Raw genomic sequence first — 18,850 nt, forward strand, 5'->3', positions numbered from 1 at the left:
AAACTGCTTTTCCATGGTCTGAGTAGGGTTACTCAGTCCCTTGGTTTGATCAGCCAACCTGGATCCTGCACATTGCCAGCTGAAGAGGGCTCACAAGGGAGATGTTACATTGTTTGGCATCGACATGAGTTGGAAGGGTTCGGATACACACCAGATTAGACAAGCTTTTTGTGACTTACAGCAGCAAATAGTCTTGAAGCTAGTCCTTTAGATGCCTTAGACCCCTTGGCAAGTAATGATTACTGGGTTCCTTGTCTCGATTTCTCTTATATATTGTAGGCAGTAGAGGGTCCTTGCTTTGTATGTCCCGTGTGAGATTTACTCAAGGCTGGTGAGAAAGGCAGTGAGCCAAAAAGCAGGTGAAAGTAACTAACTAACTTCTAACTCAGCATATTCTGTGGTTCTGTGATTCTGTGACATTTAGGAAGAAAGGTAAAGGAAGTTATGTTGGCATAAGGAAGTCCTTTTCACTTTTCCTTCAAGCTTTTTATCTTGTTCAGACTTTTTTCTTCCTTTTAAATTTTGGAATTTTCTATAGAAAAGAATTTGTTCTGAATAACCACAGTTTTTGAAGCATGGACCTATGATTTAACCTTCAGATCTCTTCTTCTATGTCAATCCAAGTATAAGAGTCAAAAACCCTGTATTTATTCTAGCAGTATCTTCTTGAATGTATAAATCCTGCTTAATTTGTTAACAACCTAATCCCCAGCACATACTGGCATGCCATATACAGAGCAAGTTCTTAATGTTCAAGTCTTTCTTTTAAATTCTTAATCTGGCATCACCAGAATGCTGAACCTTTGAAATGTGGGGGTTTTAAAAAATCTGACAGAGTTTGCTGGCCCATGGAGTCAGCTTATCCTTTTTTCTGTCTTTTTTGATGGCATTGCCTTGAAATCTGTAGAGAACTGATCTATAAAAGTCTGTGTAGTGGGTTATTTAGTCAGCTATTTATATCTATATTTATTAAACTCGTATCGGCTTTCTAAGCCTTGAGGCATTTTTACATCCTTGAAATAATCAAAATAAGTTACTGCCATAGTAGCAGGCACTCTCTGTTCAAGTAATCACCAATTGTTGCTACAAGAAGGCAAAATGCTGTCATAACAAGTATTTTAAAACCCTAAGGAACATGTTTATTAACCATTAATTCAACCTAAGAGTCTGTTAGAATATCATATGCTCAGTTGTTTGAAGACCCAGGAATTTTGAAAGAGTACTGAATCAGAAACATACTCTAAATGCTTACTGTGTAAGTCTTAAGCAAGATTAATAAATTAATTATTGCCAACAATAAGGTATCTGCCAATTTCAGATGTCACCAAGAATACATTTTTAAAAAATTTCTCTTTTAGCTGCTCTTCATGTAACTTTTCTGGAACCAAAACAAATTCCAATTTACTAGATTTGCAGGACAAGAAACTTGATCTGTTTTGATCCTGAGCTGAGATGTCTTTATATGAGCTGTAATTACTGCTGTTGGTTGTGAGATTAACAAATAATAAGGAGTACTTCTTTTCTGGGGCAGGATATCTTGTCTGTTTAGGGTAAGGGACATCAGTGCTTACTACATCTGAAAAGGAAACTTCTAGTATATTATATTTTTCACAAGTGTCTATGAACTGGGTTAACCTGATAACACCAAAAGTCTTCCATATCAAATGATGCAGTTGTGCAAGGCACTCATTTCTGATTTGACTCTCCAGTGTTTATAGCAGACATCAGATGTGATCAAGAACTTGTAGACGTGAAATTGATAGATAACTAATTATATTTGATACCATAATTAGAATGTGTTACTGTTAATAGTTATAATAATAATACTGGATCAGATTAAACAAAGACATTGACAGAATGAATTCTTGAGAAGACAGTAAAGGGGAGAAGAATTCTCTGTTACTCTCAATGAATGCAAGAAAAAGTTTGGAACCTTGATCTAGCTTCAAGTAATGTTTAGTCTTAAATCATTAAGAAATAGGTTAGATAACAGGAAAAAGTTGAAAGCATTCAGAGAGAAAGAGAGAAAATTGGATAGAGCACAGAGAAGTTCCTGTTGCTAAACACTGAGTGCTCTATTGGTCTAGAGAGCACAGTAGACATTATTGAGATTTTGAGTTGCGTTATCTAAGCAAGTTCAAAGAAATGGGTTTTTTTACCCTCCATGTGTATCTTTCCTAAAGTAGATGAAATTTTGTGGCATGATACACTGAATCTGCTAGCTTTATTTCCTCAGACTGTTTAAAGTAGTGCATTTTTCTCAGACGTGTCACAAGCAATCCCATCAAAATCTGCCTGAATGGATTTGTTTTAAATCATAAATACTTGTGTTATATATAGTAAATGTTCAAGAACCTTGAAGAAAAAGAAGGTCATGGCCTTCTGAGTACTCACAGCTCCTCAACTAAATATGAGTCTTGAAATGTTTGTTTTGGGCAGTCTCACATACGAGGTCTCACTACTTGGTTGGTTTATATCATTGCTATCTCTCTGTCTGTCTTAGCAGCCTGACATCTCTTCTAAAAAATTGTGGTGTTTCTTCCTGGCCCTCTGCCAGTTATTTTGGTTTCTCTTTGCCATCTCATTCTTAGTTCTGGCGACAACTGTTGTTTTTGCTCTTAAATATTTTGCCCTTCTGCTTTATGCTGTTTTTATTGTACAGTTAATAAAAGCATCTTGGGAGAGTGCAGAAGGAAGTTCATATAAATAAGTAATTGCAGTTAAATGCAGAGGACTGCCTAGCAACAAAATGGAGTGGAATATGTCTCTCCTGCTAGAAGGTGGGCCTTTTCTTTGATAAATCAGTGAAATGTTTGGAGGACTCCCCCTGTGCTCAGGAAGGAGTAGAACATTTGAAGAAAGCCTCCTTCTGCTGTTTTGTTATCTGTTAATGAATGCATTTTGTGGACCATGCAAGTGAGCTGTGCCAGGAATGCAAATAAGAAATCTTCTCTGGGAAGGCTGTTATTTCTAATGTCTTATTTTTGCAGCTGCAGCAACAGGGGGGAAACCAGCAGGTACTGGTTATAGGTATTTTGGTTGGTGTTTCTCAAAGGAGGAGAAAAAAAGATGATTGAATAGTTTAGCCATTAGTGGGGACCATGTTTCCTCATACACCTTCAATTTTTATCATGGCAAGTCTTTTAAGCACTCAGCTGACCATTGGGTGAGCATTTCAATCATAGACTGCAGTGCTCAATTTTGGTGCCTTTGGTCAGGTGAGGTTCTCTTTACATGAGAGGGCTGTGTGCTCAGCCAGGGACACAGACACCAGCACGCCTGCTTTGCTTGCTTAGGCAGCTGGATGTCCTGGGGAGAGAAGGCCTTGTGCATATCATCTGCATAGTGTTTCTGCATGGGAGAACACCTTCCTTCACCAGAGCTGCAGGCTTGAACTCTTCCTTCAAGTATTCTATGCGATCTTCACTCTTCCTAAGTATAGGGGGTAAAAAACCCAGCCTGTAGACAGCATTTTATTTAGTATCCCTCTTGTTGATGTTTTTTTCTGGACCTGACACTTGGGTCTTGTTCCCCTCTCTGGCCCAGAAAATACAAACTTGTACCACCTTGAGGAAAGTTTTACTGATTTGTCTCTAGGATGCCATAGCATGGGAGGTGTTCAGCCTGTTGTGCTGATACTGTTCCATTTCACATTGCTCCTTTGAGCAGTAGTATGTGGGTACAAGCACAAGCATTAATCCAACTACAGAGCAGCAGGAAAGGTGTAGTACCCGTTGGTTAGATTACATATTGGTTAAAATGGAATGATCTGGCTTTATAACTGCTTCAGGGAATTATTAAGTTATTTTTAGGTATGAGCAGAAAGTAGCATATGGGCCTCAACTCTTGTCACTGAAAAAACGTGGCTTGAATTTGGTCGTTTTCCAGGTTAAATCATTCACTGTCAAGAGCTTTCCTCAGAAACATTCAAATTGTTGCACTGCAGACTGGTGTGTTGTTTTGTCTAATCCCACTAAATTTTCAAAATAATAAAAAATTGCTCCTCTGAGGTTTATTCCTTATTCACAATAAATTTCTTTATAGTTAATGTACATGTTTGAAATAACTGGCAGTTGCAATCTCATTAAAAAAAACCCTAAGTTGCATAGGGGGCATAGTACAGCAAAACAAACTGCAAGTCCTAGGGTTGTTCTGAGTGTCTGAGTTCTTTAGGACCTGAAAAGACTTCATATCATGTGATGAAAATGGTTCAAGTCTTTAATGATAACTGAAAAAGTCATTAAATATCAAAGATATGCTTGTCTAATGCAACCTTACATCTCAAATGTTTTTGTGGTGTCTCTCTCTTTTTGAAAAAGAAATTGCTTACATCAAACAATTAAGAATTCATCAATAAGTGCATTTGGTAATGCAGTTTTCTGGAAAAGCTGAATGTATGTTAAGGCTAGAAAATGCAATATGAAAATGCAATATTTGGAAGATGAGATATGCCTGTTATTCCTTAGGGATTTTACTGTTGCTGATTGTTCAGGTCATGAGCAGCTGTACAGATGGTTGAGGTGTCATGCAAATTTGTGTCCAAGAGGAGGAGAATTTCCTACCCTTAGTTTCTCCCAGTCCTTAATTTCACATTGTGCAACCTGATTCCTCTCTTTCCTGCATCATTGTACTTCAGACTTATAATCAACTGTACAGTGACCTGCACAGACTCTTTAAAAGTTTTTCAAGTCTACACTCAACTTCCTGAAAATCTGCTTCAAGATTCATCTCTCCTACTTTCCACTTCCATACAGTCTTTCCAAGGGGGGATTTCTGCTCTGAGTTGTTCTGTTTAGTTGGTTGCCACCTACACGTGTTGAAGCTTTTGAAGACTGCTCTTTCAGAGTCAAGTAGGTTGTTCTCAAACTCTTAAAGAAACATTCTTCTGAGGTCTGTAATGAAAAGTTCTTCTCAGGCCCCTCTCAGTCCATCCAGCTCTGGTGCTAACACATTGCTTGAGATTGCTCCATGACAGCTTGTGTGCTTAATCTTGAGATCACTGCTTTCCATTTTAGGACTGTTTAATTTTTCTTCTCTAATGGAAATGTCAGCTGTCCATTAAGAACCTGGCCCTCAATGTGCTAATGTTTCTGTTACTTTGTATACCATTGTCTGTGTTTGTTCATTTTTCAAGAGTTGCCTTAAAATCCGTGAAACTTAACTTTTGTTCTAGGTTAATTTCATTCCAAATCAGTTCAATGTTCTAAAGTTCTTTGCATCCCTTGAGACTCAGCTTAAAATAGCAATAAATATTAAATTAGGCTAAATAGTTCTGAAGGTTTTTCCATCTCATTCTCTTCTCTAGTATATCAGAGTTGATGGATGGGCTTTACATGGTCTGACAGGTTACTAGCTGCTGCCTGCACTTGAGAAAGAGGGAGTACTGAAAACTCTGAGTAAAACTTTGGAGTGGCTATTTGCATGCAGGGATTTTATTATTATTATTATTATTATTATTTAAAGGAAATTTAACTCTGAATATCACATTTAACTATAGGCTGTGGAGGGAAGTAGGCACCTCTGTAGTACTTAGGTGCCTTTAGAAAGTGCTTTGCTCTCTGCTGCAGTGCTCCCCACTGAATACAGAGGGAGCTTGGGCTGACTGTCTTGGAATTTGATGATGAATTGTCTTCCCTGGCTCAGGTGTGTAGATGTCTGCTCCAGATTCCTAGTCCCAGTAGAAATAGCTGCATTATAATATCAAACCACCCCAGTTGAATGTGGTGGGGAGAGTGAATGCAGAGAATAAGAGTTTCTCATGTGCTGTGTGAAGGAGTTTTATGGCTCATGGAGATGGCCTGTGAATCGTTCTGCAATAAAAAGTGTATTTCAAGGCTGCTTAGGATTGCAGGAGACTGCAAGATTTGTGTTGCTTTTCATAAGTTTCTGCTTTTCATAAAGCAGAAAACATTGGCACAGATACACTCAAATTATGCTGCTATTTTGGAATCAATGTGCTTTAGAATCAATGTGTGTGAAAAGTAACTAACTTTTGAAAGAGAATCATGATTTTACAGGCAAAATAGAAATCACAACAAATGCACCAAATCTATTTCTGCATTTAAGTGTGTATATATATATTCAAATAGTTATACAAGCATGATTAATTATATGCTGTTCTTTAAAAATCACCTGGGTGGCATATGTGACTGAAAGAAAATGACAGAACAGCCTGATCATCTTGAATATAGAAATTTATTTTGCAAAATTTGTTTTAATTTCTCTGGTATAATAATTTTCCAATATCTTCTCAACAGCATATAAATATTTTTCATGCATAGATTTCTACTAAACATTTTTTTCCTTTTGACTTGACCAAAAAAGTATGAGCACTCTGGCCCTCTTAGCCAAGCAAACTGTCCTAACAATTATTTTGGAAGGTAAAAATATTCATATTCATGTGATTTAAGAACTATAAGAAATTCTTCCTACTAGGAAGAAAAAAAGTGTTTCATTCCTATTTGCATAGTTTCTACTGTAGAGTGAATTTTGAGTTTACAGATGTGGCTAGCTTCTTCTGGACTTCATTAATTACTCATAATGAATTAATTATGTTAATAACATCATTTGCTTGATATGATTAGTGTAGATCGAAGATTAATGCAGATCATGCCAGCAGAGTATGTCACTCATTTTTGCAATTCATCCAATTACCGGTAGCTTCAGTTCACCTAAAGCAGATTTGTCAGGCAGACATCCAGTCTTCCTTAGGGAGCATGAGGAGATGGAGTGTTCCCAGCACCTCTTCTGGAGGCTGCTCACGCCGTGGGCTCTGGCTTGTGCCCACTGCTGCTGTTGCTACAGGTGCACAAGCTGAAAAGGAAAAGTCGATAGTTCCAGCAGAGATGTCTGCAGTAAACTAATCAGCACCGGCTGGATTGAGATGTCCGGCTGGTATTTTGTAGAGAGAGTTTTTCTAAATTGCTGCTTGTCAGAATAAATACCAACAAAAATTGTCCTGAGGAGGACAGCAGACAGTTTTGTCCTGCTCTTTGCTGTGGTTTAGCAGGGTATTTCAAAGTCCTGGTCTGTCCCCATTATCTTTTCCAAATAACCATCTTAATAGTTGATGTGAATAAAATTCCTACCTTGACTCATGAACCTGCCAACATGTAGTTCAGAGAGAGGATGTACAGCAAGAGGGAGGTTATTTCTGAAGAACCTGAACCATCAGATAGCTTTTTTCCTCACAGAGTTTGTGTTAAATATTTCTCTGGTTTTGTTAGGTTAAGACAAGGAGATAAGTATCTTTGGAGCTCTAAATACTGCATGTTTTCTTTTCCCCAGGCAGGAATCACTATTTGGAAACACTCAAATACCACCCCCCCACACACACCTTTCACTGTATATTTGTAGGGATTTCAGCTATAGTGTAACAAGATCAAAAAGTCTCTATGAGTCTCTTTTATGACCTGTGTCTTGCTTTAAGTATACTTGACAAATTGCTCTGAATAATTTAATCCATTATGTCTTGATTTAGCTGCAGCTCTTGCAAGATTTATTTTAATATAGACTACTTTACATTATGTTTTTAGAAGATTCCTTTTTCCGAAAATCATAGATGTAGTCTTAAAATTAATTGTTGGATTGTCCTTGGTTTTAATAAAATAATGAAAATACATATCCTTATATCTATTATTAAAATGTGTCAGTGGTTTGGCAAATGGCTGAAGAGATGTCAGGGTTTTTTCATTAGATATGGTTGAGTTTGTTACAATGTTTCTCTTTCTGCTTCTGTGATTATAAAAAAAGAGGATAGTAATGCACCCAATAAATAAGTTTAGGGGTTTTTTTCACATATGAAGTAGGTAAACTAGGACATTCAGTTGACTGTTGTGATTTACCCAAGTGGCATGTCACATGGCAGAAAATGTATCTGAACAGATGAAAGAAGCAATTGGATTATAAAAGTTAACTGGTGAAAGAAGCAAATATTTTAGAAGATATTTTGACTTTGCAGCTTCCTTTGATTTTCCACTTTTAAATTTTGCATCAGCATGAACAATTTTTGGTGTGCCTATACATTGTTGAGATAAAACGTCCTGATGAAATCATTTCTATTAATTTTGAATTATGTGTTTTGAATGTAATGCAAACTATGAAAATAGAAGCTTTGAATGATTAAGGAGCTCAGCTTCTCCTCTGTATTTCACTTGTGCTTCTTTTCTCAGCCTTAGTGTGCATGAAGCTGGAGCCTTGAATGCCCTGTCTGCTCATCTCTGCTTTTAGTGTTGCTGCTGGCAGATCACATCTAATAACCTTCACTCAAAACCTGACCATTTGCTTCATCAGGAAACCCACATTTTCATCTATCTTTCAGTATTTAAGTGGAAAGTAATTGAAGACCTTTTTGCATAAGTTTAAAAAATATCAAAAGAAAGGGTGCAGAGCATCAGTGCTATATACACTGCTTTTAACACTGTTTTTGAAGACAGGAAGACAGATATTTTTTAAAATATTTGGGTAGTTGCTTTCAGTGAAGTCAACAGCTCATGACTCCTTTACTAGCCCCTAAGTAGATCTTTAAAATCAGATCAATTACTGTGCATTAATTTTGTGCTTTCAGGCTGTGGTTGGTCACCTATGTGGGTCAGGAAAAGCGTTTTTCTCTGTACACAGTTAGCTAGGTAGATTCTGGTAGACTTTTAATTTTCAAACACAACAATTTTTATTGTTTTTAAAGAATCTTGTTTAAACACATCTTAAACTTTCTGAGGCAGTGTCTTGATTTCAGTAGAAACTTCAGACATCCAGCCAAGTCCACATCTGGCTAGTTCAAGTGTCTGAATTGCTGAGATGAGCCAACCCTCCAGTCCTCGAGGACTGACTTCTGAGGTGTTCAGGCCACTTTTAGGGTAACTGTATTAAAGACTGTGAGGGTGTCAGGAGGGAGCCAACATATGTGTGAGGAATAGACATCTACCAAAGACAGAGAAATAGCTGGCACATCAAAGCAGATGGGTAAGGTCAATTGGGCCAACCAAGCTCATTACTTTTTGGACCCCCTGAAAAGTATTTATTTGCTTCTTTTGCTTCATGGTATTGGTGAGTTAGAAATACACTTGAGTGAGAATAGGGAAAGCACAGTGTGCAATTCAGACTTTCTTTTCTCTTCTGCCTTACATGGGACATGATTAAAACTAATAGGTTTTTTTCAGCCTGGATTTTTCAGTGTTAGGTAATTTGTTTATTGTGCTACACTTAGGCATGGTCTCAATGGAACTTCTGAGCCTCAGACCTTCTCCCTGTGTTGTACTGCTTCTGCAGAAGCATCCAATAACCAGCAGTGGTCAAGAAGACACCTTTCGTGGACAAACATTTGCCCCTAAGGACTTTCCACCTCCAGCACCTCAGTGCCTGTAGCCTCTTAGACTGGGAAACATCATACTTCCTGAATGATCATGTTTTACCTGTTTAGCATCACCATTCCCTGGGCCAGTACCATTGAAATCTCTCCTTGTATTTGAGAAGTTTGCAGCTGAAGTTAAATAGTTTATTCTATTACACTGAAAAGCTAAGCATGATCTCTATGTTTGGAAATAGCTGCAGAGAACATACCTGATAATCCAATGTTTCAAGGTGATTTCTGTTTCTACTCAGTTCCTCAGAGGGTTCCCACAACAGCCTGGGGTAAAGATCTAGTCCTTTTGGTAATACTTGTTTTTATGCCTTGTTTTTCCCCAAAGAGGGTGTAGACCTGGTGTGCTGTCTTTCTTTGTATCTCTTTTCTCTTGTTGTTGAGAATTGATACTTGGAGTACTCTTTAATCCTTAGCTCAGCCAGGCCATCAGCCAGTTGTTGTCTCTCATAAGCTAATGAACTGTTTTGTGACCAAGTTTTATCCTTTATTAGGAAAGTCCTGGATTTCTCTTCTCTACTGTGTGGGCCTTGTTGGGCATAAAAATTCATTTGTTGTGATCAAATTTGTCTACAAAGGGTAAACATGTCTCTTTTTAATTGTGGATTACATTACACTGGATTACATTAATTTTTCATTACTTGATTTTAGAATACTATTCATTAGGCCAAAGGAAATAGGAACAGTGAAGCTGGACCATTAGTAAGACTTAAGCAAAGGCTAGAATTTATGGTGAATTGCTGCGGTGTGTTTTACCGCAGTAAATAAATGCATTTTCAGGCCATGTGTTCAAGTCACTTATAAATAAATATTTCCAGAGCTGGTAGAATCTGTGGCATATCACTTTTTCTCTTTAAATTGGAGGAAATATATGACAGCTTCATGAAAATCTCATGGATGTTTATATTCCTCAAAATAACCTATTCAGGATGTCTTGTCAATAAATACTTGAAATCTCCCTTATGAACAGAGGAAGGAAAAAAAAGAGGGAAAATAATTGAAGATATATCCACAAAAAACATTCTAATTATGCATTCTTTTGTCAAACCAGAAAGATCTTGAAAGTTCTGCTTGCTTAATCTCCAGTTAAATCTCTCAGGGGGCTAAATGACCCCACTATGAAATATGTATTCCATATAGAACTTTAGAGATCTGTTGTTACTGCCTGATGAAGATAAATCCATAATGTAATAAAACCTAGTGATGGCAAAGCATTCTCATGAATGAAATTCGAGAAGTCTGCCCATTTATTTTACACTGGTGCTGCTTATTTTACACTGGTTATGTGCTTATACTGGATTATGGTCTTCCAAAAGATTTTACGGGCAAGACATGTCTTTGCTGAAACACAGTCAGAGGTTTAATGTGTATTAATAGAAATTATAAGATAGGCAATGAAAGAAGCACCAATATCTACAGTTGAAAATATAGGGGGAGGGAAAAGAGGATTTCAGTAGACTGAATTTCTAGCTGCACTTTGTGTGGGTGATGAAGAAAAATTTGTCTTCTTCTATGAAGAAACTCAGAAGATCTTACTTAAATGGCTGCAAGGATTTTGCTTGTGACATACATCTTATCTGAAATGCATTGCTCCCAGCAGCAGAGTGCTTCCAATGCTGTGTACTGGGAGGTTGATTCAGTTCCAGTTCAGAGGCAAGAATAAAACCTACTGAGTAGTTGCTGTAGTATTGTGCAGCAAATGTGTGCTTTACAGAGGCATTTGAGCTAATGAGCTGATGCAGCTCTGCTTTAAAATTGTGATATTTCCAAGGGTAGCAGGGTTTGATGGTACTGTGTGCTCACAGGCCTATTATAGTAAGATATAATGTCTTAAAAAGCACATGTGGTTTAAAAAATGGGATGGAAATGGAGGGAAGTGTTCTTATGTAATTAGCCTAAGTATATATTCAGCTGTTATCATACCTCTAAAATGTTGTGTGTGGCTGCCCTGGAAATATTTGTGGATAGTAGAGGGCTGGATAAGGAGCTGTGCCTTTGCTAATATTGAAGCAGATGATGTGAGCTGTGACTCATGTTTCGAGCAGTGGTATGTGGTGCCCATAGTGTGCACAGGCTCATGAATGCCTTCATTCATCCCATCTGTTAGGATGGCACTGTGCCCACATAGGAGGGGATTGGTCCCTTTCCTAGGAAGCGTGGTGCCAGACTGTTGTGAGTTTGGATGGCAGGCTTATCTAACATCGCAAACACCATCTCTGCTGCAGGAAATCCCTTCAGTGTTAGGGCTGAGGCGTTAATAGGTGACTTGGTGTACCCTGGAGGGTGTTTGACGTGTTGAACAAAACAACTGAAACACAGCAGAAGGAGGAAGGCTGCCCATCCCTCAGCACAGCAGGATACTGAGAGGAAGTATCTGATGGCTTGTTGCATAGCAGAATTGCCTAGAGACAGCTCTAGACAGCTGTTGCAGTCAGGCTAGGGCAGATGGTGTTGGGCAGTGGAACAGATCAGATGGATCTCTTCACAGTATCTCCTAGATGCTCGTTAATGGAATTAGCCCAAAAGACATTATCTTGAAAGGCTGCCTCATGTCCTGCCTTGAACTGTGCAGAGTATTGCAGAATATTCTGAAGTTCAATTAAAAAGTAAATAGTTTTCCTGTAAAGTTCTGTGGGTTAGGTGAGCACAATTTTAAGATGAATTTGGTTATTTGCAAATGTGAAAAAAAATATTACTTTTGCATCACTTTTGTCTACCGTGGGTGACTTGCACCTCAGATCCATCAACAGATGATGCTGATGCTAAAATTCTAAGCTCTGAATTTAATTTCCATCTATATAACATGCATAACATTCCTGTCCACAGCACTAGGAACTAGATGATCTTTAAAGGTCCATTCCAACCTAAACCTTAGCATGATTTTACAACCAAGGACAAAAATAAGAGAAGTTCAAAATTTTTGAACACTTTGGAGCTTTTGGAGTTAAAGTCCTGCTCAGAATCTTTTGTGTTTAGTTTTAGGATTTTTAACACTGGCAATACATGTATTTTTTTAAGCTCTTGGGCTTCTGATCTTTTGAGACATTATAGAATTGCCCATTTCCTCTCAACATGAGGTATAGCAATTTGATGATTGTAGAGGAAAATGAGTTTTTGATCAACTCATGTGACTTCTATGGCTAAAGAATAGAAGTAAAAAGTACTTGTCTTAAATACATTACAAAATTGTTACAGCTGGCTATGAAGTGCTTGGCTTAGTCCTCCTAATGCCGATTATTAATTGACATACAGTGAAGCAAATTCCCTAAAATAAATGCTGTAGTGTCTTTCTAGTCAATGGAGATGTGTACCTGAAGCCTTTAGGCCAAGCTCCTGTTCAAGTAGCTGAAGCTGAGCTTTTTCAAGGTACTTGTTTTTAACCCTGGGCTATCTGTGGAACTTGCATTAGTAGGCTCCATTTACTAGATCCCCTAAAACATTGCAGGAAGAAATTAAATATTTGATTTAGGCAGACTGAATCCCAGTCAGTTTTGGGGAAGTGCACAGTATTAAGGTATTTTTGCCTGGATCTGGTGCCAAGATGAAGGGCAGAATTAACCATCTTTTAATGTGCACAGTAAAGTTAATCTGGAAGACAAAGGAGCATTTTGCGATGCAGTTTTGCTCACTATTAACATTATGGGGCTGTAATAAGGTGGTAAGGTGGATTTTTTTTTTTTAGGAATCATTCTAAATGCTGTTTATCTTTTAAGAAGTAAAGGCAATGAGCCTATAAAACTCATTAATTCCCTTTTTTTTTATGTGGACAAACTCAGTTATGTTTTTGAATGTTCAATTGTTCAGTGTTAGTTCTCTTTGCACTTTTACTTTCCTAGCTGTTCCGATAAGGAAAATTTGCTGTAATGTGTGAGGTGCTTTTATTGACTTCAGCTGTTTTCTTTGGAGTGTGTGTGTCTGTTCATCATGTCAGATGAATAGCTGAGCTGGCTGATTGCTGTGTCAGCTTAGGCTAAGTCCCTCGTCCGTGTCCATAATCCTCCAGCTCTAAACACACTTGACAGTTAGCTGGTGACCTTAGGAAGTCTTTTCATCTCTGACTCCACAAGTGCTAGCGTGACTACTGGAACAATGTTTTGGCAAGGACAGTAATAGCTTAAACCACATTTTGTTTAAAAGCAAACATCTAAACGCATTTGTCCAAAAGACAAAGACGAGTCACAGTTCATGAAGTCTCACGCACAACTGCAGTAACTGGGACATGAACAGCCATTGTTTGACTTATCTTCTTCTGGTTTCCAAATAATTTTCCCCAGATCTTTTGATTTAAGTAGCAGAAATTGATGTCTTGTATTTAAGTGGATGCCAGGAGCAGGCAAAACTGATGATAGCACATTTCTTTATGTATAGTAAAGATGTCTTGTTCCATCCATCAGCAAAACCCCCCAGCATTTTTAAGACAATCATGGTCTAATGCATCATAAATGCAAAAAGAGAAAACAAAACATTGTCAGATTTTTGGTGGGCAGGGTAGTCTTTTAGAACTGAGGGATTCCCTTGTTCTGCTGAGAGCAGCCTGGATATGTGGGTGAATCTGGTGCTCATCCTACACTCCTGACTTGGAGCTCAGCAACCTTTTGCTGCACATTTGTTGTAAATTGAAGAAGACTTAGCTCTGTGGATAACAGAATGGGGGTTTTGATAAGGTAGAAGAGGCTGATACAAAACAAACCCAATACTTCTCTGTGTTATGTTCCTCTTCTTCTGTTTGATTTTTTTGTTTGGCGTTTGTTTGGCTGGTTTTGTGTGTTGTGGTTTTGTTTTGGTTTTTTGTTTCTTGTTTGTTTTTTGCTAGGGAGAGTGAAGGATGGAGTGCAGCAGTCATACTTTGGACCAGATTCTTTGCAAGAATTGTACTCCTCTTGGATTAAAAAATGGAGCAAGTCTTCCAGGGCAGTGTTTCTGTAGCCCCTTTGCTCCAGTCCATTAAAGATTGTTCCTTTAAAAATTCTGTTTAAAAATTGTGCCTTTAAAATTCATGGTGCTTATAAGAGATGTAATTCTGACAAGAGCTTAGAGAGGGCAGTTACCTGAACATCCTGGTGAGCCCTGATGGGGATGGGAATGACATGTTCTTAGAATAGCCTTTTGCAATGCCTAAGAAGAAAACAAAATGTACATATAGCAATTCTGGCTCTTCAAAGCCTGGGTCCATGGCAGACCACGTGCAAGAAGAGGTAGAAATGGACACTGGCCCCTGTGAAAGCACTGTTACGATTCTCCATCGTATAAACAGTGGAAGGTCCAAAAGAGACACAAACTCGGATGAAGTCTCACTTCTGCAGTATCCTTCACCACTCGGTGAAGGAGTAGTTAAAATGTGTCTATTTCAAGCAGGAAAATGAGAACAGTTTTCTCCAAGAGAGCCTTGCCTCTGCAGCCCTCCTGGTGAGCTGCCACGCCAGCTCACGCCAGGCTGCGTTTGAAGTGGTGGTTTCTTGGTTGATATCTAGCCAAATGCCTCAGCTGCTCATACAAATGATTCAATGCAAATCAATGAGATTTTCTAGACACAAGCAGTTAATGTTTCAACAAGCAGTGGCAGATGAAATTGCTGTGTCAGATTGCATGGCAAAGAGAGCTGTTGCCCTTGTTCAGAAAATTCTGTGCCTGGAGAGTTTTCAGACCTTCCCATTTCAATTATCTGAAAAATTCTGCTTTCAAATCAGCTTTGAAATGTTCAGAGTCTCTGTATGCCAGTCTTTTTTTGACATTGTTTTTCTTGTTTGAAAGAATCAAAGATGAAACAGTGTTTTCTACCCTCTGGCAAACCTCAGGAGACAAGTTACTGCTACAGACTTTGCTCAGGTTCTGCAACTGTCCTAATGTATATTACTCTATATTAGAATAAGAGGTCATTGCTGCCATTCAGGTCTTTCTGAGAAATTTTTTGCTGGATGCTCTGTTTGCCCAAGTATGGTCATGCATATGTGGTTGGTTTTCCAGCTGATTTTCCAAGGAGAAAAGCTGCTGCCTTTCCTACATGCACAGTTTGTCAGAATCCCAGAAAATGTCTACATTGAAGCATGCCAAATCAGGAAAAAGTTCTTAACCCAAAGGATGGTTGGGCAGTGGAACAGGCTCCCCAGGCAGTGTTCACAGCACCAGCCTGACAGAGTTCAAGAAGCTTTGGGACAATACTCTCAGGCACATGGTGTGACTCTTGGGGTGTCCTTTGCAGAGCCAGTAGTTTGACTTGGTGATCCTTTTGGGTCCCTTCCAACTCAGTACATCCTGTGATTCTGTGTCAGTCCAATAACAGTGAAAAAAAGCAGATTAAATTTTGCAGCACAGTTTGATTCAGAAAATCATATTTTTTAAAAAATAGTTTGATTCTTCTCTATAAAAAAGCATTCCAGTGAAACACAGCAGCTTCCATCTCCCTCAGCCCACATCTGCCATTTTTGCCCCCCTCTTCTAAAGAAGGCTATGGCACCCAAAGGATGCAATCCTGGGCTTTTGGCCAATATCCTGAACTTGAATTCCCACATAGAAGAGCATTTACTTAGGAAAATAATATGTGGCAGCCAGTAGGCACAATACTACTGCTGCTGCCAGAATGTACTGACTGTAAATGAAGCTATGACAGATGGCCTGAAGTGTTTCAGTGCTTGCTTTCTCTAGACCAGGATTACCTAATTAATTTGTGCTGTGTTGTGTTGGGTTGTTTCACCAGGTTCTGGTGAGACACATTGAATGCATGGGATCTAGGTTTGCTGGACCAGGCAGGGTCTACAGATGGGGTAGGGGCAGTTTTCCAACAAATCCCTGGGACACCAGGTTCCTGGTGGGACCAGATGAGTGGGAAGGAATATGGGAACAACCCTCAGGACACCAGGGACAATATCTGCTGGAATGAGAAGAAATGGAGTCTTGATTCCATTGTGGCTGAGTTCACTGAGCAACCCTGTTTTAGAAAATAATATTTTACTTGGTAGTGAAGCTCCTATATGCACTGTACGTACAGAGCTAGCTTTCTTTTACTGCTTATGGAGTGTTATCCTTGTGCATGGTCCTTGGTAGAGAGGGCAAAAGACTGGTAGGACAGTTTTTTATTGTGATTAGAGAAATGCATAGGTGAAAAAAAGGTTATTTTCCTTGAGAAAGTGGTGATGCACAGCAAGATTTGATATAGCTTAGGTGAAATATATGGGGAAGAAAGAGTTAAATGTGTCATAAATATTTCATATTTTGGGTAGAAAGAGACTAGTGAAATAATGTTTAGTTTGGCAGAGAAAAATGAGCAGCTATCATTTAGCTAGGTTTATTAGGAGTGACTTTGAAATGTAACCTAGTAAATACATCCTATCAAACCAGAATTAAACCAGCTGCACAGGACTTGAATAGCTCAAGGAAAAAGTCCTTGTCTGTTCTATCCTCCTCTCTGGGTACATGTTTTCACTCAGTTAAGAAAAGTCAGTGGAACTGCATTTAAAAGTGTTGTCACTTCACAGTCTGTCACAGGGCTTTTGCCAGCTCCCTTCAAAAAGGAGTTGGTGCCTAGAACTGTGCCAGCTGGTTGATCTGATCATCCCAACGCTTTACTAGAAAATCTAAATATACAGCAGTACGAGCTGAAGTGTGTCTGCTGTCCTGTTTTGCAACTATTCTGCATTTGAATGAAGAACTACTTTCTCATGAAAGCAGTACTGAAGCTCTCTCTATCTTTCTGTTCTATAGGTTGTCATTTTGTATTTTGAGCCAAGTATATTTCGCTGTGTTCTCCTAAGATGGGTTCGTCTTCTGGGCTTTGCTACTGTTTATGGAACTGTGACACTCAAGCTGCACAGGTATTTCACATTAATTTCCATCTCTGTGGGAGTATGTGCAATCTGTGGGGGTACTTAGATGGAAGGGCTGCAAATATCATCATAAACAAGTGCCGTTTCTGATTCTGAACCCACTGTGTATTTCTCCTCAATTTTCCTGCTCAAATTACATGCTACTAATCTGAGTTGAGAGCTATGAATGCTGAAAGGATTTGATAAAAGTATGTATACCTTAACTGTTAAATTGTGCAAGAACCCCTTTCACAGGAGGTAAATGTGTTTTCCTTGAATATAAAAAATACAGAAATATTCCTAGAGTGTTCAAAAGTTCCCTTGTGAAGCGTTCACAAGTAGAGAGATGTTTTTGAAGTGTTTAGACATAGCAATGGTGGGTGAAGCAATAGCCTATGGTGTATGTACTTACTGTGTTTCCTTATTGCTCTTATTTCAAGGGTTGTTTTCTTCAGGCAATCACAGCAGACAAGCTACACACTCACAAGCATCAGTACCTGCCAGCAAAAATATGAGGCAAATTCTGGGTTCCATGGGATTGGCAGTGCATTCACACATGACTCAGAGATTTAAGATTTAGAGGCCCAACTTCAATTCTCTTTCCTACACTTCCCTTAAAAATTGAAGCCTTTTCTGGGTATGCTGGATAAAATCCTAATACTTTTCCCTCTTTAAACTTTAATGAAAAAAATTAATGATAAATTCTGTAAGCATTTTTCTTCAAGCAAAGAGATAAGCAGTATATTGCTACTTGAGCATATTGGATAAAGTACACTCACTCATCTTTTTATCTTAGTTTCATTACTGTGTTGGCATGTTAGAGGAGGTTTGATATTATGCTCATAAACTGAATGAGAACTAAAAATATCTTGTGTTGCATGATGCATTATCAACTTGTCACATTTTAGGTGGAAACTCCTGTTTTCCCATTAAAACAGACTCCTTCTTGCAGCTCCCTTTAATTTGTGTCCCTGGTTACAAGTGTACACTTAGGCTAATAAACTGTAATTGTAAAATTCTGTGTCTGGCCACATCTTTGCATTAAAATTGACCAAGAAAATCCCACACCCCCATAATACTTTCTGGGATGAACAATTTCTGATGCAAAAAGTGAAACAAGTAGAGCAGTAGAGAAGAGATAGCTGGTGACTTTGCTTGGATGCCTTGTTATCTACAGCTCAGATAGATAAAAAGTCTAAGACCGTGGGTGGCTCATGTTGTCACTGCAGTTCTGCTATCCTAACAGGTTCTTTATATGATTGTATATGGTGTGATGAAGCAGCTACCTTGACAGGACATCTTCTTCCATTCACATTAAGTGAGGATAGGCTGCAAAATTGGGCAGGAAATCTGCTTTGCTCATTCAGCTGTTCGGTGTTACTTGGCACCTGTGCTGACAGGGTCAGCAAACAAGAAGAAATTGAATAAGAAACCCAGAATGCAGTACATCCTCATCCTTGATCAAAGCAATGAAGGATAGCAGCAGACTGGATTGTATCAACAGGACAGTAGCCTGAAGGCTGAGGGAAGTGATTATTCTCCTTTACTCAGCCCATATCTGCAATGATGTGTCCAGATGTCAGTGAACTTAGATGAGCTCAGTGAAAAGCCATCAAAAGGGTTGGGGCTTGGAGCACTGGTCCTGCAAGAGAGGTTGGGATAGCAGGACTTGTTCAGCATGATGAAAATACAG

At 38.6% G+C, this 18,850-nt stretch overlaps 1 protein-coding gene across 2 annotated transcripts in view; it reads left to right on the forward strand.

The window, feature by feature from the left end:
* The window catches only part of GPR158 (G protein-coupled receptor 158), a 192,391-nt gene that overhangs the window by 112,644 nt on the left and 60,897 nt on the right, over window positions 1-18,850 (forward strand). For both annotated transcript variants that reach the window (XM_063413999.1, XM_063414006.1), the window contains exon 6: window positions 17,057-17,166. In XM_063413999.1, the coding sequence (XP_063270069.1) occupies window positions 17,057-17,166 (110 nt within the window). The remainder of the gene's footprint in view (window positions 1-17,056; window positions 17,167-18,850) is intronic.

The sequence above is a fragment of the Prinia subflava genome, chromosome 1, assembly GCF_021018805.1.
Source record: "Prinia subflava isolate CZ2003 ecotype Zambia chromosome 1, Cam_Psub_1.2, whole genome shotgun sequence".
NCBI lineage: Eukaryota > Metazoa > Chordata > Aves > Passeriformes > Cisticolidae > Prinia > Prinia subflava.